This window comes from Macaca fascicularis, chromosome 3 (assembly GCF_037993035.2).
Source record: "Macaca fascicularis isolate 582-1 chromosome 3, T2T-MFA8v1.1".
Lineage (NCBI taxonomy): Eukaryota > Metazoa > Chordata > Mammalia > Primates > Cercopithecidae > Macaca > Macaca fascicularis.
The window spans coordinates 185,190,227-185,213,001 of record NC_088377.1 but is presented as its reverse complement, the minus strand read 5'-3'; the positions used below and the strand labels follow the sequence as shown (position 1 = coordinate 185,213,001).

The following is a 22,775-nucleotide window of genomic DNA, read 5'->3' as shown; positions in this document are numbered from 1 at the left end:
GGTGGAGAATTCCATTCCCTTCAGGGCTGTGGCCATAACAGGCTTTGTAGTCTCCTCCACCTCGGCTGGCTGCTTCCTCTACCCTCTCCAATCTCTGCATAAGAAATGGAGAGGGGAGCCGGGCCCTGGTGGCTCACATCTGGAATCGCAGCACTTTGGGAAGCCGAGGTGGGCAGATCACCTGAGGTCAGGAGTTCGAGACCAGCCTGCCCAACATGGTGAAACCCCATCTCTACTAAAAATACAAAAAATTAGCCAGGTGTGGTGGAAGGCGCCTGTAATCCCAGCTACTCAGGAGCCTGAGGCAGGAGAATCAGTTGAACCTGAGAGGCAGAGGTTGCAGTGAGCTGAGATCACACCACTGCACTCCAGCCTGGGTGACAAGAGCGAAACTCTGTCTCAAAAAAAAAAAAAAAAAAAAAGAAAAGAAATAGAGAAGGGAATCTGAGGGGACTTCTGAGATGCTAATATCCCCTCTGTCCTCCCTGCATCCCCTTATCTTGTGCCCAGCCTCCCTCCTGCTGCTCAAATGGGACACATCGTGATTACCTCCTCCAGGGCCAAGACGCCCCTGAGCTTCCCCATGCTGGTCACATAAGCGAGGTGGAGGCCGAGGAGTGAGAACAGGGTGTGAGTCTGAGGACGAAGAGCACAGGTCAGTGCATGTTCCTTGCCCCACAGCTCTCCTGCCTTCCCTGCAGCCCTGAGCAGTCAGCAAAGGACTCACCTTGTGCAGGGTTGTCTGCTCCACCAGCTGGAAGGGAGACTGGTCAATACAGCAGGAATCAAAACAGACAGGTTGGCTCAGCTGCTCCTGCTCCCAGGCCTCAATCTGTCAGCCAGAGGATGAAAGTCACGAAAATCACGGAGCCTCCTTTCACCCCAGATACCTGATTTTGATCCCAAACAGCCCTCCTAGCCCCTGCCCAGAATCTGGAAACATGCAAGAACTGATCACAGATCCCCCAGATCAGAGGCCCTCCTCCTTCTTCCCGGGGACAGAGCCTCTCTGCCCTTCCTCATCAGGAACCCCCAACCTACCCTGCAACCCCCAGGTACCCAGAACATCCCTCCCTGTTCTAGGCCCCAACTCTCCCATCCCCTGGCGTCCCAAACATTTGTTATTCCCAACCTATCTTTCCCATCTATTTTCCACGACTACTATAAGATGCGGGGCTCCAATCAAACCAGACTGCTTTCTGCTCTTCAAACACGCCTTCCCCTTTGTCTTTGCTGTTCTGCCCATCTAGAGTTCCTTTACCTGCCCTACCCTGTCCCTGCAGTGTACGTATTTCCTGACTCTCCCAATCAGACGTGCTTCTCCCTTTTTTAAATTCTCATAGTATTAGCTGGTCTCACCTTTTCAGAAATGACATTGGCCATACTTCCTGCTGTATTGGCATTTGTCTTACCTTTGCACTTGTCTTGAGTGTTATGTGGTATTGGCTGCTGTATATTGTGAAGAAACTAGCACATCACCTCTCATGCAGAGAACCATGGTGAGTACTTGTTGAAACTGAAGAGCTATACTGGACCTCATGGCACTTAGTTGACTTGAGCAAAGCCGGTTTTTGTTTGTTTGTTTTGGTCTATGACAGAAGCATTAAGGCACAAAGGCCAACCATCCTCTTGACTTTAGATATGCACACCAAAATTCCCAAGAGTCCAAATAATCCATTACATCTCTGGCTCTCATACATTTTTCTAAAATTTCTAAAATCTCTTTTCAGTCAGTACCCTCTGAATGATCTAGAACTCTATTTTCCTATTTGTCCAAATCTATACCTCTGACTTCAGAGAACATCACCAAAGGGTATTATATAGATTTAGGATCTAGTGTGTAGCCCATAGTGATGCTCACTCCACCTGTCCTGTCCTGATATTTCTGGATTACAATCATGCCTCCTCTATACTCTCATCTTCCTGACTAATGGATTACACAGGGTTACATAGCATAGGATGGATGACCACTTAGCAGGTGTGTTGTAGAGAAGATTTAGGTATAGGATGGGGGCTAGACCTTGCCAACCATGGTTTGGTCCATCCCGTCCTCTTGGTCTTTTCTATGATAATCTGTGGCCTTACGTTCCATTTTTGCCTTTCCTTAACAATAACGCGGCAACATTTTCAGTGAATGATTATCAAGTACATCCTCTTTGCCAAGCATTATTCTAATTGCCGTACCCGTCTTAGCTCATTTAATCTTCTCCAATAACTCTATCATTATCTTCACTTTATAGATGAGGAAACAGGCACAGTGTGGAAGTCATTTGCCCAGGATTACACAGTCAGTAATTGGTGGAGCTGGGCTTCTAACCTTGACTGCTGTTTGCATTCCAGGTACATCTCCAGCTTTTGCCTAAGGGATGCAGGATGTTGCTGTTGAGGCTGATGTGTTCCACTACTTGAATAAGCTCGGTACCAGTTAGAAACAGAGCTCTGTGTGTACTCCAGAGTATGCAGAATTAAACAAATCCTAGTAGGGACTTCTGGCAACACATAATTGAATCTTTCAATATTCCCATACTGCCCCCATACCATTTTTTGGTCAATATCAACATCTTGATATTGTCAAGGGTATCATCTGGTCTGAAAATTGTGTTCAAAATATCCTGAATTTCAACTCCTATTGGATCTTATCCCTCTAAAATGTCTCAGTGGGTCACATGGGAATTGGTAGCTCCTTGAAGTCCTCCCTGGGAAAGACATAAGCTAGAAATGATGGTCTATCTTACTTTTAATCCCTGGCTGCACTTTATTTCCAGTGGTCATTTGATAGCCACACTGATAAACTAGTTGGTTTTCAATCTTTGGAGCATTAAATTAAAAAAAAAAAGAAAAAAAGAAAAGCTTATTATTATTGGTTTGAGCAGCCTAACAAAGTACTCCTTAATTGCAATTATGGCCTTTCTGATTTCTGCTTGTGGGCAGAAGGAATAGTTGTTCCTTTCCCCCTGTGATCATCTATTTGAGTTTTTCACAAGTCATTTGTCAGAAGTGTGTGTGTTTTGAGGGGTGGGGAAGGTTTTCCTTCTCTCTTGTCACTCACAACACCCTCCTCCAACCCTGTAATGCTTTTCATTGTCAGCACATATATATTCCAGATATCCAATAAGATGTTTACTTAAAAATAATATCCGCTGTGTGTGTTTGTCAGCTTCATACTTTACAAGCTTTATGTTTTCAGCGATTGCAGCAAACTGTGCATTCTTTTACCATATGGAATAGTTGCCAATGGATTTTTTGTTGTTCCTCCACAACCCCTTGGTATGTTCTGATCTGGACCCTTCAGCTACCTGCTTCCAATCACTATTCCACATTCTGTTCCCTCCTCACAACCAAGTGCATTCAGAATGCTTGACTTTTCTCTCTTGAAGATTGGATAACCACCTCTTTTAGGAAAGTAGGCATTTGTTTGTCCCCATGAGGCACCATGGTCATTATTTTCTTCCTTTTTCAATTCTTCCCAGTAGCAATGCCTAGCATTTTCCAGTTGTTCACTGTCTCAGGGCCCTGATCAATCCAGCACAGTAACCTCCACCAGGGGCAGATTTCCTCATTTTGGTCATTTTGGTTTTGTTTTTTTCTTTTTCTCTTTTCTTTTCTTCTCTTTTCTTTCTTTTTTTTTTTTTTTTGTGGGTTTTTTTTTTGTTTGTTTGTTTTGTTTTGTTTTTGAAGTGGAGTCTGGCTCTGTCACTCAGGCTGGAGTGCAGTGGTGCGATCTCCCCTCACTGCAATCCCCGCCTCCCAGGTTCAAGTGATTTTCGTGCCTCAGCCTCCCAAGTACCTGGGATTACAGGCGTGTGCCACTATGCCCGGTTAATTTTTGTATTTTTAGTAGAAATGGGGTTTCACCATGTTAGCCAGGCTGGTCTCAAACTTCTGATCTCAAGTCATCTGCCTGCCTCAGCCTCCCAAAGTGCTGGGATTACAGGCGTGAGCCACCACGCCCAGCCTCCCATTTTAGTTTTGATGTTCTTCTTCCATGTTGCTGTTTTAGTGCCAGCCTCCTGGTGACATTTTACCTCCATTAAAGTTTTGCCTGATCCAGAAAGTCCATAATCTCTAAAAGATCTGGGGCTCATCTTAGCACCATGGCCCCATTTACTCATGGAGGCTCAAAGTTTTTCTCCTGAAATGACGTGTCCCTCCGAGAACACCTCCATGTCCCATCACACACTCATTAATCTCTCCATAATCATCCTTATTTCCATCCTGTCAAAATACTTCCCATCTAGATCACATTCTATTTCACGACAACACAGTAAAGAAGGTAGAAACAAATTAGAAATATCTTCATTTGACAGAACAATCTACCCCAGATTTTGGTTTCCCTTACTCACCTCTTCAGGTGACATGTTATCCACTAAATCTGTGGAATCCTAGAGAAGAAAGACACAGGTCCAAGTTCTTTCCCTCTTCTTCCCATGGTTCATATGGTTCCCAATGAAACAATAGCCATCCCTCCCTGGCCAGGACCACCGATGCCTCCTTTCCATTAATCATCCCTTCCATATGATTAAACTCCTCCTCCTTGGTGGGGTCTCTGCCTTCCTGATTTAAGAACCATGGGTTTCTCACTCTTCAAGGGTAGGCTCCCTTTCCCCTGTATCCCAAACACATCTCCTCACCTGGGTTGCTTTCTTCTTTGGGGGGCGAGCTCTGCCCAGCAGGCAGTGAAGCAGGGACTGGAAGATGGAGGGTCTTTGACCTGACAGGAAAGGTGAGGGGATGGAAACGGACACAAAGCAACAGGAAACGGCTAGGGGCCCCACGCAGTGCCTGACACTTGCCTCCAAAGAGCTGCACTTCCCAGATACCTCACCCTCTCTTCCACCATCCTAAATCACCCTCTGCTCCCACTCCCTGGGACAGTGACAAGGAGAATTGATGAATAAGAACCCTTTCCTCCTTCAATCCCCCAGCCTCACCCCCGACCCTACACCACATAGGAGTTGCATGCAGGTCAAGGTCAGGTCCAAGTGACCAGAGATAACCCACAAGGCATGAGTTGGGGTGCATGAGGGAAGAGCGTCACCTGCAGGCTCTGGTGCTTCCGGCTGCTGTTTGTGGCCAGGCAGAGGCCCATTGGGCTCTTCTGGGGACAGAGGGGCAGTAGTAGAGGGATGGAGAGGAAGGGAAGGAGGAAGCTGTAAGGAAGAGTAAGAAGTCTCAGCCTGGAAGCAGAGACTGCCTGAGTGGGCCTTCACTGCCTTTACCAGTCGGTGGATGTTCTGGGAAAGCAAACTCTGTTCTTCCCCCCAGTTCAGAAATTCCTGTATCCCTTTGAATTGTCGAGACCATCATCTGCAACCTTATCTTCTTTAGTCCCTGGACCCAGAGGCACTGGTCTCTTTGGTACCTGACCCAGAATTTCTGGCTTTCTCAGTTACCAGCCTCTCCCCTCCCTCTTCCCACTACTTTCAGGGAAACTACCCCTGTCCCAAGCCCAGCCCAGCCCAGACGACGCTTTTCCTTTTGCCCCTGATCTATTCCACTCCCTGGCCCTTCCTGGCGCGGTCACCTCGCTCTTCCCAGAGACGTCTTCGTCTTCATCCTCATCCACAAAGGCGAAGGACTCGGGCCGGCCTGGAGGCGCGCCGGGGAGCCCCTCCCCAGCCAGCCGCGCCTTCCCGTCGTAAGGCAGCTCCGACAACTTCCGCGCTATCTCCTGGGCCGCGCGCAGCCTGCGCTCAGGACACAGGTGGCGCTGCAGGAGGGCCTGCAGTTCCGACCGCTCCACCGAGCCCAGCAGGATCATTGAATCTGAGGGAAACCCACGCCCTGCCTGAGCGCCCCCTCCAAGCCCTCCAGCACCACCGCGCTCCGCATCCCTGAGAAGGAACGGAGAAGCACCACCCCGCCCCCCCCGCCCCCCCCGCCCCCCCCGCCCCGTCCCCACATCTTTCTCAGCTTCCTACAAACTCATTTTAAGAATCCTGCAAGATTAACCTCACTCCCTTTTATTTCATCCATTTAGCAGGTACGGGGCCAATTCCAATTAGTAGAGCACTAATTGGGCTAATTTGTACTTATTTTGATGAGGCCTTATATAGATTTCAGATAGGTGAGCTGATAATTAAGTAGGCGAACCAATGCTGTCCAAATAAAAAGAAACATGAGAAGCCATTTAAATAAGCTGAGACGTGAATCACGCTTTGAAAGAACTCTATAAGCAATACAAACATTATATCTCTCCCTGGAAGAAGGGAAACAAGGGAACTCTCCCTGTTGTATCTGACATTTCATCATTTAAAAAACCTGGGCCGGGCGCGGTGGCTCAGGCCTGTAATCCCAGCACTTTGGAAGGCCGAGGTGGGCGCGTCGCCTGAGGTCAGGAGTTCGAGACCAGCTTTGGCCAACATGGTGAAACCCCATCTCTATTGAAAATACAAAAATTAGCTGGGCGTGGTGGCAGGCGCCTGTAATCCCAGCTACTCGGGAGGCTGAGGCAGGAGAATCGTTTGAACCCGGGAGGCAGAGGTTGCAGTGAGCTGAGATCGCACCACTGCACTCCAGCCTGGACAACAAGAGCAAGATTTTGTCTAAAAAACAAACAAACAAACAAACAAAAACAAAAAACCCTGCTAGGATAAAAACAAAATGCCTACTTTTCCTGAGAAGGTTCTTTTATATGATTATAGAAATTCTGCTACTATAATTAACATTTTTATTAAGTTTTAAGGCCATGACATTGCAGCAGTGTTATGGAGATGAATTCTGCTGTTAGGTCTCAGTCATTATTATGAAAACCTTGCACCTCACTTCTTGGCTGTGCCCCTGCTCTAATAAAGAGCCTCTGCTGTAGAACATGGAAGGTATCTGAGATTTGGGAAAATATTTGAATTAATCCAATTTGAGAAATTTGGATATTCTGATTATCAGAAATCAGAACTAACAATCTTAATGGCTCTAAATGACCCTACATAATTTTTCTTAATTACACTAATTCAAACACTAGGAAAGAGTTCATTTAATATCTAGTAGATACCTATAACAAGGCACTCTGGGCATATAGAATCCATAGACTCTATTCTCAAGGAATGCCCACCTAGTGAGGAAGACAAGATACAGATATATAAACGACAATAAGAAATCATACAAAGCAGGATGAGGTGTCAATGGATGGTGAAGGCAGAGAAATGTGAAATTATTGTTTACTAAAAACCATTCACTCCTCCATATGAAACAGTTCCAGCCAGGCGCAGTGGTTCACGCCTGTAATCCCAGCACTTTGGGAGGCTGAGGTGGGTGGATCGCCTGAGGTCAGGAGTTCGAGACCAGCCTGGCCAACAAGATGAAACCCCGTCTCTACTGAAAATACAAAATTAGCAGGGCATGGTGGTGTGTTCCTGTAATCCCAGCTACTCGGGAGACTGAGGCAGGAAAATTGCTTAGAACCCAGGAGATGGAGGCTGCAGTGAGCTGAGATGTTGCCATCGCAGTCCTGCGTGGGCAACAGAGCAAGGCTCTGTCAAAAAAGAAAGAAAGAGAGAGAGAAAGAAAGAGAGACAGAGAAGGAAAAAAAGAAAGAAAGAAAGAAAGAAAGAAAGAAAGAAAGAAAGAAAGAAAGAAAGAAAGAAAGAAAGAAAGAAAGAGAGAAAGAAGAAGAAGAAGGAGGAGGAGGAGGGGAAGGAAGGAAGGAAGGAAGGAAGGAAGGAAGGAAGGAAGGAAGGAAGGAAGGAAGGAAGGAAGGAAGGAAAGAAAGAAAGAAAAGAGTTCCAACTCTTCCATAAGTTGGGCATTAAAGAACAAGCAGGACTTACTTAAGCATCAAATGGAACCATGTAAGAAGCTATGGGATTTACATTAATTGTCATTATTCATGGATTCCCTATTTGTGAATTCAGCTAGTCACTAAAATATATTTGTAACACAAAACCAATAGTAGAGGTGCTTTCAGTGTAATTTGCAGACATGCATAGAGCAACAAAGATTTTTAGTTGCCCGATGCCCCAGTTCGCAGCTGAAGTTGAACAAAGCAGTGCTCTACCTTCTTGTTTCAGTTTTCACACCGTAAACAGGTGCTCATTTTGTAGTCTATTTAATGCCATCCTTTTTACATTTTTGTGCTTTGTGTTGGTGATTTTGTTGCTAAAAATGGCCACCAAATATATGTCAAAGTGCTGTCTACTGTTCCTAGTGCAAGAAGGCTGTGATGAGCCTTATTGAGAAAATATGTGTGTTAAGTAAGCTTAATTCAGGCAAGGGTTATAGTGCCGTTGGCCACAAATTCAATATTAATTAATCAACAATATCTATGAAATAAGGTGTCTTTACCAGAAACACACATACAACAAGGTTATGTATTGATTGGTTGATGGAAATGTGACCAGAGACTCACAGGAATCCAGGCCTGCATTTTTCCTAGGAGCAATTGTTCAGTATAGTATTTGAACTTAATACTTAATTGAACGTGACTACCATGAATTATGAGAATTGACTGTATTTAGTGGGATTTTTTTTTTTTTTTTTTTTGACAGAGTTTCATTCTTGTTGCCCAGGTTGCAGTACAATGACGTGATCTTGGCTCATTGCAACCTCCGTCTCCCGGGTTCTAATTACAGGCATGCGCCACCATGCCCGGCTAATTTTGTATTTTTAGTAGAGACAGCATTTCTCCTGTCTTTGGTCAGACTGGTCTCGAACTCCTGACCTCAGGTGATCCGCCCACCTCAGCCTCCCAAAGTGCTGGGATTACAGGCATGAGCCACCATGCCCAGCCCTTTTAATTGGATTTTTAACTGTCTTTTTGTGCTTGTGTATGGCTTAATTTTTCCTTCCTTGTACATAGCACATTGGATGGCCCCTAAAGACAAAGCCCCCACCACGGGGCCTCCTCTACCTCTATGTGACACTTATTCAGGTCATTAGCTCTGGAGTCTGCTTCTTTCCTTCCCACTGACCTTTTGAGTCAACCAGTGGTAAAGTCTTGACTGTGGTGGTCTGGAGCAGGGTTCGCAACTCCCCATATGTGTAAGAAGCTGAAACAAACTTCACATCACGTACCATGATGTCCTCAACAAAGATGGTATATTTACTATGGAGGGAGAAAGCATGGTGGGTTAGCCCCACCATATACCTATCCCTTCCATTCCTCCCATAAGATTTGCCATACTTTCAGTCACTCACAATATCTATTAAATGCATGAGAATATAATAATAATTTAAAACAATGTTTCCAAACATTAACCCTAAGCTCAATCTCAGCCTCTGAACCTCCCACTCTCCCCATCAGATCTGAACTAATTCCATCTAGTGCCCCTGACCTGAGCTGGTTCCAGCCAAGGTCAGGCAAGTAGGGTAGCTTCTTGACCTGGATGATGCTGTCATAGAGAGAGGGCTGCAGGCTCTGAGCCACCATATTGGCCAAGATAACAGCCACCATCATGGGCAGGATGTGAGCAATCTGACCCGTTAATTCGAAGCAAATCACAGCTGTGGAGACTGTGTGGGACACGGCACCAGTCAGCGCTGCTGCTCCTAGAATGACACAGGAATGCACCTGTAGGTTAGGACTACCGTTCTTAGCATGGAGGACATATGGGGATGGGATGGGAATAACACGGAATGAGAGACAAGATCCTGGTCAGTGCCAACACTCATAATGATTTGTCAAGAATAGGGACTAGAATACTGAACTCTTAGGAAATCATCATTTTGATCTCATTCTATAACCTTCACCAAGTTACAAAATCTTTGTGTGCGCCAAAATTTTCATTTATAATATGAAGATAGTGATGTCCTATCCATTCCTTGCTTTTAAAAGTTTGGATGATTATTCACTGAGCATTTTATTTTATTTATGTTTAATTATTATTATTATTTGAGACAGAGTCTCACTCTGTCACACAGGCTGGAGTGCAGTGGTGCAATCTCGGCTCATGGCAACCTCCACCTCCCAGGTTCAAATGATTTTCCTGCCTTGGTCTTCCAAGTAGCCAGGACTACAGGCATGCACCACCACACACGTCTAATTGTTGTATTTTTAGTAGAAACAGGGTTTGCCATGTTGGCCAGACTGGTCTCAAATTCCTGGCCTCAAGTTATCCGTCTGCCTCAGCCTCCCAAAGTGCTGAGATTACAGGCGTGAGCCACTGTATCAGGTCTCTTCACTGAGCATTTTACAACTCAGTTATGACATTTTTTTTTTACGTTGGGCTTTAGGTATTAATGCCAAGAATTAATGAGTAAATAGAGTGGAAACCCAAGAATCGTGCTGTGGACTTGGAGCAATGAGACTTGTGTCAGATCCTGCTGTTACTATTTCTCAATGGAATGAGTAGAGCTTAATTCCTCTGGAATCCCATGCTCTCAACTATAAAGTGAAAGGGGTCATTTAGATGATTTCTAAGGCCCTTGTAGATCTGAAACTTTATAATTCTATAAGCTCCCTGAAGATAGAATCTATCTTGTTAATTTTTGGTTGTTTTCCCACTAACCAAAATAGTCACTTGTGCATTAACTATATTTCTTATTTAAATATGGAAGAGATACCCTATGGGGAAAATGTAGAGGAAGGCACATATGAAAATGTAACAAGAAAAAGTCAGCTGTGCGTGGTGGCTCATGCCTATAATCCTAGCACTTTGGGAGGCCAAGACGGGTGGATGACTTGAGGCCAGGAGTTTGAGACCAGCCTGGCCAATATAGTGAAACCCCATCTCTACTAAAATTACAAAAATTAGCCAGGCATGGTGGCATGTGCCTGTAATCCCAGCTACTTGGGAGGCTGAGGCAGGGGAATCACTTGAGCCCAGGAGGCAGAGGTTGCAGTGAACCCAGATTGTGACACTGCACTCCTGGGCAACAGAGCAAGACTCTGGAAAGAAAAGAAGAGAAGAGAGGAAAGAAGGAAGGCAGGAAGGCAGGAAGGCAGGCAGGCAGGAAGGAAGGAAGGCAGGAAAGCAGGAAGGAAGGAAGGAAGGAAGGAAGGAAGGAAGGAAGGAAGGAAGAAAGAAAGAAAGAAAGAAAGAAAGAAAAGAAAGAAAGAAAGAAAGAAAGGGAGAGAGCAAGCAAGAAAGCACCACAAAAGGGAAATATAGGGAGGAATGACACTACTGGATATTGCATACAACATGCTTCAGAACATAAACAATCACAGGATGTGTATACAAGGAAATGTTCACAAGGGAGGCATGTGTACCAGGAAGTCATGAAGTTGGGGAACAAGAGCAGTGACCCTCATTGATGAAAGAGGCTTTTATAAAGAAACTATGTCAGGTGAGCAGGGTACCAAGTGAGCTAGAAAGCTGGTCAGCAATTCTCTATCTAGGGAAGGCATGGCCTGAGATGCTATGGAATTTTGGTGAGGAAGGGAGGAAGCACAATAATCCCAGGATTCTATTGGTGTTAGGCATAGCTCTATCTTAGAAGTCATTTTAGAATAAAGAAACTAGGGCTCAGAAGCAGCTATCTTGCTTCATGGTCACTGATAACAAGCAGCAGGAGAAATCTAGAGCTATGTTTCTTAGCTCTTAGTCCTGTGCTCTTAACTCCCCATCAATATAAACACGTCTCAGGTTGAGTCAATCGCCTGCAACCTGAGCCAATCACCTGCATTGTTGGTTCCATGATTCCTAGGAAGGAAAGATAGAACCCTTATCAAACATCCAGACACAATCCTAGAATCTTACGATCTCATTTGATCCCTATGACCCTTTTCCACATGAGGAAACTAAGGCTCACAGAAGTTCAATAAGAAATAATGAGAGTCAGAGTCATAGGTATGTTATCTGAGTATAAGTCGAGTTAAGTAGCACTAAATTAAAATTGTATTGTGTAGCCTAGAATGAAGATCCAATGGGAGAGTTTAAGTGTGGGAGTCTGGAGTACTCAATGTTTGATTACAGGGAAGTGGGAATGTTTCTCACCAATTACTGCATAGCCCCCAGGTAGGATCTTATAGATGATGTCATCAAATAAAATACCATCAGGAAACAGCATGGCCATGATCTCTCCTACCAGCCTTCCAAATGCAGCTCCTAGAGGAAAGATAAAAGGAAGTTATCTTAAAAAGATAAAAGAAAGATAAAAGGTGTTACAAGATCCAAGTTCCTTGCTCTCTGTTTGCAGAACCAATCTCTCCTGGGGTGTTAAGACGAAATACAAACTCCCAGCATCCCGGGCCTTTCCTTATGTTTCCGGTATCCTAGATTGCAACTCTGAGTCAGACCCCAGGCTTCCCATCAGAACTTACCTAGCACAAACACAGGCATGAAGCCTCCGCAGGGTATGGGCATAGTGGTGGCCACGATGGACATCCAGAACTGCAGTAAAAAGAAGCGTTGGAATACCCTTTCAGCTCTGCCCAGTAGACATGCACACACACATCTCCCTTCCCACTATCCTTTCTGCAGAAATCCTGGGATAGCTGATCCTTCTGAAAGCCACTTTGTCTGTCACCCTTCTTCCAGAAACAAAAACCATAGAGCTCTCAGGCTAAGAGATTACCAAAGACAATACAGGAATACTATCAGAAGTTTCCTCCAGATGACTAGACCAAATCCCTCCTACTTTGAGTGCCTGTATTTGCCTTTCAGCAGTCTAGAACAAAGAATGGAGCCCCAGAGTACTTCTCTTTCTCTGCCCCCAAAGAGCCCCAGCCCACTGTACCCTTTTAGTCCAGAAAGTTTGCCTCAGCAAATAGCCTGAAACTCTTGAAGCTGGAGGAAAACGTTTCCTACTCAGGTTATATTTCTGAAAAGGAGCTCCAGTTCTTTCTTTATTTTTTATTATTTTTATTTATTTATTTATTTATTTTGAGACAGGGTCTCGCTCTGTCACCCAGCACCCAAGCTGAAATGCAGTACCATGATCTTGGTTCACTGCAACCTCTGCCTCCAAGGTCCAAGCTATTTTCCTGCCTCAGCCTCCCGAGTAGCTGGGACTATAGGTGCATGCCATCATGCCCACCTAATTTTTTTGTATTTTTAGTAGAAATGGAGTTTTGCTATGTTGACCAAGCTGGTCTTGAACTCCTGACCTCAGGCAATCTGCCCGCCTCTGCCTCCCAAAGTGCTGGGATTACAGGTGTGAGTCACTGCGCCCGGTCGAGGAGCTCCAGTTCTAAGTGTCAGACATTTAAAGTCTGAGTGACTTATCTGATCATTCATAGAACCATCTATATGGTGAAACTCACAGTAGAACCTGGAGAGAAGACTTACTTGCCTGAGCCACTTGCTTTAATCATCAGATCACCTTAAACAAGGATCAAAATTTAGATCTGTCCTGGCTATATACTGGAAGGGTAAATTGAGAAAGCTTGATAAGTCAGCCAATGTAATGGAAAAAAAAAAATCTCTAAGGCCAACTTTGTAAGCTAGAACTCCAATAGAAATTGAGACAATTTTACAAAAAGCAATATGTACATTTTGAGGCAAAGAGTACAAAAGAATTGGCCGGGCATGGTGTCTCACACCTGTAATCCCAGCACTTTGGGAGGCCGAGGTGGGTAGATCACAAAGTCAGGAGCTCGAGACCATTCTGGCTAACACGGTGAAACCCAATCTCTACTAAAAATACAAAAAAAAAAAAAAAAAAAAAAATTAGCCGGGCGTGGTGGCGGGCACCTGCAGTCCCAGCTACTCGGGAGACTGAGGCAGGGGAATGGCGTGAACCCGGGAGGTGGGACTTGCAATGAGCTGAGATCTTGCTTCTTGCCACTGTACTCCAGCCTGGGCGATGAACGAGACATGGTCTCAAGAAAAAAAAGAGTACAAAAGAATTGAGAAATAGAATGGAAAAAAGGCTAGTTGTTGAACTTTTTAAATATCTGTAAAAGAAATAAAAGTATGAGATGTAATATGTAAGCAAAGCAACAGGTTTATATGGCCCTTCCAAAATAAGTAAACCACTCTCAGAAAAGGATCTCAAACTTATTAGGTACAAGAGGGTAGCAGCTAAAGTTCAGACAAACTGCCAAGGTGAAAGTATTCACAGTTTTAGAGCTGTGCGCAATTGCACTGTAAGCTAATGAGAAATATATTTCTTAATTTTCAGAACCTTAGGAAGAAAGAACTTCCCCCATCCAGGGCTGACCTCAGGAAGCAGTGACAAAGACTCAGAGAAAGTCTCATCCCAGAAGCTCTGAGATGAGGCAAAACACATACTCCTTCATGTCAGAATATGACTATTCAAAACAGTTGAGAACTATAAAAATAAATGGGCAAAATGAAGAGAATAGAGACTGAGAATCCCCTGAGGACAGAGAGTGCATCTTGTCCTTTCTGCCTTCCCTCTGCACTGGTGCATAGTGCTCAGTAAATGTAGGAACGATGTAGCTAGGTGAGTAGGTAGAAAGGAAGGAAGGAAAGAACGAAGATGGGCTGAACAAATAGTATTCATGCAAAGCAGGAAAAGCTTCTCAGAGCTAATATTTGCTAAAACACTAAAGAGTAATGCTCATCCAAGGGAACTTGTTTTAAAATGCAGATGACCAGACCCCACTGGAAGCTACCACATCAGATTGTCTGCAGATAGGGCTATAGGCACTTGTAATTTAAGCTTCTTAAGTGATTCTGACATTTAACAGTTGGATACCCCTTGAACTATCCTGTACCATCTCTTTGAAATAAGTATGTAAGAGCCATAAGAGATTTTGTAGGCTCAGGTTAATCTGAAAGCTCTAGCAATTCATATAACAGGTGACCAACAGGTCTGATTTCAGAGGATGTACTTTAGATTATCCTCCAAGATATGTGTAAGAACAGTATTAAGATCAGAGGACATTGAAGTTATCAACTCCGGTAGTAAGGATGTTGACACATGAGATTAGCAAACTTTTTTTAGCTATTGGCACGTGAAAGAAAAGATCCAGAGTAATGTGAAACACAAATAACTCCCAAGACTGTCTTCTTTCTTTCTCTTTCTTTTCTTTTTTCTCTTATCTTCTCTTTTCTTTTCTTTCTCTCTCTTTCCTTCCTTCCTTCCTTCCTTCCTTCTTTCCTTCCTGTTTTCCTTCTTTTTTTTTTTTTTGACGGAGTCTCACTCTCTCACCCAGGCTGGAGTGCAATGGTGTGTCAGCTCACTGCCACCTCTGACTCCTGCATTCAAGCAATTCTCCTGCCTCAGCCTCCCAAGTAGCTGGGATTACAGGCACCTGCCACCACGCCCAGGTAATTTTTGTATTTTTAATAGAGACGGGGTTTTGCCATGTTGGCCAGGCTGGTCTCAAACTCCTGACTTCAGGTGATCTGCCTGCCTTGACCTCCCAAAGTGCTGGGATTACATCCAGCTTTTTTTTTTTTTTTTCCAGATCTAGACCTACAGAACTCCCAAGATCTGAAATACTCAACTCCAGGGAACTGGAAAACTGGAAACCCATTATTTGGACCCTTCATTAGAAGGAGTGAAATGAAGGATTCACCTCGGGAGAATGAAGTGAAAAGAGTGAAAAAAAATTCTACAGAGCCTCAGCCTGTGCAGAGAACTTAGTGATACTAGGTAACAATGTTAGACTTACTAAAAGCGAACTGAGGATTTGGAATGGTATTCATACTCATTGTAAAAACTCTTCTCTTGATGTATAATGTAATGATCTTACCATGTCATGAGACTGAGGAAGATGGAAGTTCCCTTCATTAACACTATAAAACACTTGAATTGGCCGGGCGCGGTGGCTCACGCCTGTAATCCCAGCACTTTGGGAGGCTGAAGCGGGCGGATCACGAGGTCAGGAGATCGAGACCATACTGGTCAACATGGTGAAACCCTGTCTCTACTAAAAATACAAAAAATTAGCCGGGCGTGGTGGTGGGCACCTGTAGTCACAGCTACTTGGCAGACTGAAGCAGGAGAATGGCGTGAATCCGGGAGGCGGAGCTTGCAGTGAGCCGGGATCGTGCCACTGCACTCCAGCCTGGGCGACAGAGCAAGACTCCATCTCAAAAAAAAAAAATAAATAAAAAATAAATAAAAACCAGCTGAATTGAGAATCTTACCTGCCTGTACAGATGCTGCCAGAAGACCACATAGACTACATTTCAAATTAGACACTGGAAAAATTGTTTCAGTCATGTTTATATTTTAATTTAGCTACGTATCCTACCTAGCTAAAAAATAAGAGCATGGTTATTGTGTCCAATGACAGTGAAAATGCTGAGAAGTGGTGATAACCAGGGAATATCATAGATTTGTAGCAGGGAGTGGTTTTATGCTTATAAGTATTATAGGATATTATAGGCCGGCTGCAAACTGTTGGGCTTGAAATATAGTCCAGGAAGTATAAGTTTCTTTTTCTGATACATGAATGATGTAACATTATCAAGGATATAATCTAGTGAGAAATTAATAAAAGTGGCATACAGATGAGTCCTCTATATCATCTAAGTAGATTTCTCCCAATAAGCTGGAATTTGTGAAGTGGAATCCAGACACATACTTAGGAATCTGGGGAGCTGGGATGAGGTTTAGGGGAAATGTTGAAAAATATACAGTATTTTGTTTCTACAGAACTTTTCAAAATCTCGATCTTTTAAAGGTACATATGATGCCAATGTTGCCATATAGCTCAGTCTAGAGAAATCTCAGAAAAATACAGTTATAATCATTGGACTACCATTCAATTCTGAGATCCAGCAACATGTGTACTTGGTTACTGTAGGTGGGTTTGTGTATTCAACAACTAATTATAGGAGGTTGGGATTTATAAATTAGAGAAGATAAACTCTATAATGAAAGTCTAAAAATCAAATCCCTAACAAGACACTGATAACTCCTTTTATGATAAAAAAGGAAAATCTTTTGAAGAAAGACATTTTAAAGGGATTAAATTAATAAAGTGAGTGTGCAAAATATGAATGATATAGACCCAACTAAACCACCTAAAGTGGAATAGGGAAGATCATTTGCAAATGCAGTTTCTAGAAACCCTGGGAATATGTTACAGAGTTGAAATTCAGTGTTTCAAGTATCTGCTGTCTCTAGTCATAACATCACTGAAAAGTACATTAAATAAACAGCAAAAAATAGAAGAACATTTTAAAATATTTTGAATTTTTTTTTCTGTTGCAAGCATAAGATTAGCTAAAGGTTAATGATGAAATACTATGTACTTGGCACACAGTAAATGCTTAATAACATTTATTGAACAAATGAATATATGAACTCACTGTAGCTACTGCAATATAAATATAACTTAGTGACTCATATCCTGGGAAAACATAGATTTATAAAAGGTATCATAAATAAGTTAATAGCAAGGTATTCAAAAGCTTGAAAGTTCAGTATGGACAGACTTATAAATGAGAACTCTAATATATAGAGGAAAGTGTTGTGGTTAGGCAAGACACACTATTAGTAAAAAGATAATCACCACAAAAGAAAAAAAAGGCAATCAACTTTTTTTTTTTTTTTTCTTGAGACGGAGTATTGCCCTTGTCGCCCAGGCTGGAGTGCAATGGCACAATCTTGGTTCACTGCAACCTCCACCTCCTGGGTTCAAGCAATTCTCCTGCCTCAGCCTCCCAACTAACTGGGATTACAGGCATGCACCACAACACCTGGCTAATTTTGTATTTTTAGTAGAGACAGCGTTTCACCATGTTGGTCAGGCTGGTCTTGAACTCCTGACCTCGGATGATCCACCTGTCTCGGCCTCCCAAAAGTGCTGGGATTACAGGCGTGAGCCACTGCGCCCGGCAAGCAATCAGCAATTGTAATAGATGTCACAACCAGGGTTAGGAATAAAAATATCTTATTACAAGGCAGTAATTGAGAAGTCTATAAATACATAATCCTTGATGGGCAGATATGAAAAAAAAGTGATGTAAAAGAGATCATCTTTTATTGCCCAGTTGAAGCTAGAAGAATCTGGTTTGGGAATGGCAAAATCCTCACAGCTTCATCACCTAAATAGAGAATAATAACATTTATAAAAATTATGTGTAGTCACTAATACAATTAATTTAAATATTTTATCCCTTTTGAAGCTCTACAAAAGAGATTATTGACAAGCCTGGGGAAAAAAGATGCTCAAATCACCTAAAAATGGATCATCAGATACATGGAGAATGAAGTACTTAATTATCTAATAAGTGGGGGGATTTGTTTAATTAATCCAAGGCTTTTACAGTTATTTATAATGCTTAACTCTATCTTGTACTTTTTTACTTGGCTATTGTGATGGCTTAGTCATTTAGCAAGAAGAACAATTAGAAGGGTTAGATAACTATGCCAAACAACACTAAATTGACGTGAATAGAGCAATTAACTCAGATACTGGTTTACTTCTACAGCAACTTACTATTCTATAATTATTATTATTATTTATTTTTAGACAGAACCATGCTCTGTCACCCAGGCTGGAGTGCAATAGCACAATCTCGGCTCACGGCAACCTCCACTTCCCGGGTTCAAATGATTCTCCTGCATCAGTCTTCCAAGTAGCTGGGATTACAGGTGTGCGCCACCATGCCCAGCAATTTTTTTTGGAATTTTTGGTAGAGATGGGGCTTTGCTATGCTGGCTTGGTTGGTCTTGAACTCCTGGCATCAAGTGATCCGCCTGCCTCAGCCTGCCAAAGTCGTGGGATTACAGGCGTGAGCCACCTTGTCTGGCCAACTCTATGGTTTTCAAATGACTTATTTTTAGGTTGGATGAAGACCAAATGAAGTTCTACCCCTTCCTACCCTATGCAAACCCTGGGTTCCTAGATGGAAAACAGATAGAGCTAAGTTTAGGGTGTTGCTATTGTCAGGAGCAGTACCTTCATGACGAAGAAGAGAAAGATGATGATGACAACGTTGACGCGGGGGTGAATCCACACAGCTGACTGGCCCAGGCTCTCAAGATCACCTGCATGTTTCACCCACGTATTGTTGTCGAACAAAGTACTGATGGCTTCTCGGGGCATCAACTGAGAGAGGAAGAAGCAGAAGGGGTGGGTACTCCAGGGATCTCCTGTGCTTCCTTTTTTAGAAAACTTATTCCGCAGCCTCATTATTCAAGGGTCTCTTTTGCCCTTTTCTCAGGGAGAATCGCAAAAGTCTATCCTTGGACAAAACTACTTATACTCTGAAGCCTGAGGGATGTCCGTGCTGTTTCCTCTTTCCCATGCGGCCCCAGTAACCTAGTCATGTGCTTAGTGACCCGACCCCACCTCAGCTCCCCAAGAGCTGACCTCTCCGGCCATGAATTGACCCACTCCTGGTGGGAAGGTGAATGAGGCAATGACAAAGGTAACAATTCCAGGATACAGCAGGCGGCTGAAAAAGAAACAGAGTTAACCCCCACAATTCAGCCAACTCACAGTAAATACCATACTGAACGTCGGCAAGCTGAAGCTTCCTGTCTTCCACTGTAGTCTCGTTTATTTAACCGAAATTCTCTTTACACACACAAAAAATATTTGAGGCTGAGTGCAGTGGTTCATACCTGTAATCTTAGCACTTTGGGAGGCCAAGGTGGGCAGATCACCTGAGGTCACAAGTTCAAGACCAACCTGGCCAACAATGGTGAAACCCCGTCTCTATTAAAAATACAAAAATTAACCAGGCACGGTGGCACATACCTGTAATCCCAGCACTTTGGGAGGCCAAGGAGGGTAGATCACCTGAGGTCACAAGTTCGAGACCAGCCTGGCCAACATGGTGAAATCCCATCTCTACTAAAAATACAAAAATTACCTGGGCATGTTGGCCCACGCCTGTAATCCCAACTACTCAGGAGGCTGAGGCATGAGAATCGTTTGAACCCAGGAGGCAGAGGTTACAGTGAGCCGAGATCACACCACTGCACTCCAGCCTGGGTGATGGAGTGAGACTCTGTCTCAAAAAACAAAAACAACAGAAAAATAATCTTTAAATGGGAGACCACACAATTTTCCCCCTCACCACAGTATCAGGGCTTCCTTATATTTTCATGCAAGCCACTCAGAGGCATTTAATGCCTTTCCCAAAGATAAAAAGGGAGGAACTCTTGGAGAAACCAGAAAGTAAATGGGTAGGGCAAAAGAAGGGCGGTGACTCACTGCTTAGCAAGAAACTGGCTGAGGGCCTTGTGATTTCGGACACCGAGCATGACTTGGCGATGCAGATACACAAATACAGCTCCCAGGAGCCCACAGCAAATCCTGAGGGTGTAATTTATAGAGTTGGAATCTTACAGATGTGAAATCCTCATCTCTTGGACCTGACTACTGCAGGGAAACAAATACCAGGCTTCCGTCTTTCCTATCGGCCCACATCCCCCCAGCAATGTACTCTATCTGTGCCAACCCCACCTTCTTTCTGGCTTGGGTCCCTTCCAATCTACAGCCTCACCCCACACCCTGCTCACCACACACAGAGCAGGTAACCCCACTGACCCGATGACAGCAAAAGCTGGTAGTTCCTTCAGGTCAAAGGGGAAATCCATTCGGAAATTGGTTCTGAACAGAGCAGTGATGGTGACTGTAGGATGGAAAGGCCAGGATTATGGTGGGAGCTTTGTAGAAACCCAACAAGGAAACAGAGGTGGGCAGTTTTCAGGATTAATTCCTTCCTTCCTCCAATCCCAGTTTCTCCTCTTGAATGTATTTTCCTTTTTTCTACGCACACCCCTGCATGGACATACTCTCCCACTCCATGACCTGTATCTTTGTCATACACCCTTGGGCCTTGGTCCCACCCCACAAATGATCCCACCCATTATTCCTTTTCTGAACTGCCCCACAGAGTTTTCCTCTGCACCTCATTCCCAGTCTTTCTATTTCACACAGCCTCCACCCCAGGCCTCCTTGGTTACCAGCATCCTTGTTCCACACTGCCAGCACTCGGAACACGAAGGCGCTGAACGTGGCTGCAAAGAATCCTCGCCAGTAGTTCCGAACAGCAAAGTAGGTGGAGGTGACCTCGATGCTAAACAGCACTCCTGCAGGGGCACAGAAGTGTGGTCGGGGGCAGACAGCAGTGAAAGGGCTCCCCCACACTCCCCACTCCTTGGACCTAAGGAGCTTTTGCTGAAACATGAATCTGGGAGGAAGCAGTAGTGGAAAGTCATGAACTCTTGGATTCCCATGCTCAAAACCACACAACCACTCAGGCTAGGAGTTTTTTATTCTTATTTTTATTTCAGACAAGGGATGGGTTCAACAAGACATAGAGAAGGTTGAAAATGAATGGGCCTTCAACTTCCAAAACATGAGGATCAAGTGTCCGTGCCCTCTGCATCCCTTAGAATGTAGGGTGGAATGGGGTTCACAACTGTCAGATATCCACAGGGACTAAAAGGTAGTTGAAAAAAATCTGCAGAAAAGTTAAGAGAGAGAAAGTTCCAGAGCAGGTCCTCAGTAGAGTTGCCAAGCAGAGCTCAGGATTTACAGGGACTCTCCATAGCACCCTCCTCTGGACTTTCCTACCACTCTACATATACCATGTACCCTGGAGCAACCTTATAAGGAAGACAGAACAAAAATAGGAGGGGACTTTGCAGGAGCTGACAATTCTCGATAGTTCAAGAAAAGAAGGTAGAGGAGTCATACCAATAATAATAATGATGATGATGATGATGATAATAATAATAATAATAATAAACTAATACTAGGCCGGGCGCGGTGGCTTATGTCTGTAATCCCAGCACTTTGGGAGGCCGAGGTGGGCGGATCACCTGAGGTCGGGAGTTCGAGACCAGCCTGACCAACATGGAGAAACCCCCATCTCTACTAAAAATACAAAATTAGCAGGTCGTGGTGGCGCATGCCTGTAATTCCAGCTACTCGGGAAGGCTGAGGCAGGTGAATCGCTTGAACCCAGGAGGCGGAGGTTGCGGTGAGCCGAGATCGCGCCACTGCACTCCAGCCTGGGCAACAAGAGTGAAACTCTGTCTCAAAAAAGAAAAGAAAAGAAAAGAAGAAAACCAAAAAACTAAAAACCTGACTTAAAAGGACCAACGCAAGGGGAAAAGCCAAGAGCCTAGAAGAAGATAAAAACAATCATGCTTAAGAAAAGTGGGTGAGGCAAAAGGAAAGCTAAGTAGTAGTTCTAAGTAGTACTGTTTCTGAGCGTAGGTGCTGGAGCAGAAATTGAGGGGGTAGATCTACAGAAAAAGAACAAGGGTTGGTAGGGACAAAGTAAGGAATGCCAGTGAGGGCATAAAAAGCAACACTCAAGAGAGGCAAAGAAAAAAAATCTTTCAACATATTAAGAATAAGGGGGGTGGACTTTAATCCGATGCAAAGTAAAAATTGATGACAAAATTACCTAAAACCTAGCTAAGCCTCATCTTTATCAAAAACGAGGAAAAAGAACCAGGGAAATGCAACCATGCACATAATTGGATGAATGGAGATGAGGCCTGACCTCAGGAAACCTTGAACTAGGCCGGTTTGTCCCCTTTCTCTCCGTGTGAACAGAGTGAACGCCCTCTTCAGGCAGCATCTCACATCCTAGTAATTTTCTTCTCCCTGTGCTATATTCAAAAGTCACATCTCTTGAATCCCCCAGGACCACCACCTTCTCTTCTATAGGTGACACTCGACTAGTTACATCGGGTCATTTGCTCCAAGGGGAGGGTGGCCTAATGGTTACATCAGGTCATTTGCACCAGGGGGAGGGTGGCCTAATGGTTACTCCTGAATACAGCAGCTGCTGCAGTTTGGCAGAGGATTTCCAGTGGTCAGTCCCAACTCCCCTTCCCTGGGAAGCCATCCAAAATCCTCCTCTTCAGGTCGAAACCATCTGTCCTTCAGCCTGCGCTCTCAGAATTTTGGGTTACTATAGCACTACCACTTTCAGATCCAGATATTTGTTTACATTTCTGAGATCCCCTAGGATTGAAAATTCCTTGGAGGCCGGGTG

The 22,775-nt window shown here is 44.0% G+C and overlaps 1 protein-coding gene across 5 annotated transcripts in view; it reads right to left on the bottom strand.

Moving 5' to 3' along the window:
* The window catches only part of CLCN1 (chloride voltage-gated channel 1), a 39,190-nt gene that overhangs the window by 2,791 nt on the left and 13,624 nt on the right, over nucleotides 1–22,775 (bottom strand). For 2 of the 5 annotated variants that reach the window (XM_045388212.3, XM_065542696.2), the window contains exons 8-22: nucleotides 20,725–20,850; nucleotides 20,306–20,390; nucleotides 19,970–20,071; nucleotides 19,121–19,205; nucleotides 18,707–18,856; nucleotides 12,200–12,269; nucleotides 11,874–11,984; nucleotides 9,270–9,483; nucleotides 8,907–9,040; nucleotides 5,525–5,766; nucleotides 5,039–5,150; nucleotides 4,632–4,711; nucleotides 4,344–4,382; nucleotides 728–832; nucleotides 550–636 (exon numbers count right to left, since the gene is read on the bottom strand). In XM_045388212.3, the coding sequence (XP_045244147.1) occupies nucleotides 550–636; nucleotides 728–832; nucleotides 4,344–4,382; nucleotides 4,632–4,711; nucleotides 5,039–5,150; nucleotides 5,525–5,766; nucleotides 8,907–9,040; nucleotides 9,270–9,483; nucleotides 11,874–11,984; nucleotides 12,200–12,269; nucleotides 18,707–18,856; nucleotides 19,121–19,205; nucleotides 19,970–20,071; nucleotides 20,306–20,390; nucleotides 20,725–20,850 (1,742 nt within the window). Of the gene's footprint in view, nucleotides 1–549; nucleotides 637–727; nucleotides 833–4,343; nucleotides 4,383–4,631; nucleotides 4,712–5,038; nucleotides 5,151–5,524; nucleotides 5,767–8,906; nucleotides 9,041–9,269; nucleotides 9,484–11,873; nucleotides 11,985–12,199; nucleotides 12,270–18,706; nucleotides 18,857–19,120; nucleotides 19,206–19,969; nucleotides 20,072–20,305; nucleotides 20,391–20,724; nucleotides 20,851–22,775 lie in introns of those variants that run through there. The other 3 variants (XR_012432966.1, XM_045388213.3, XM_074036197.1) reach the window with 3 other exon arrangements.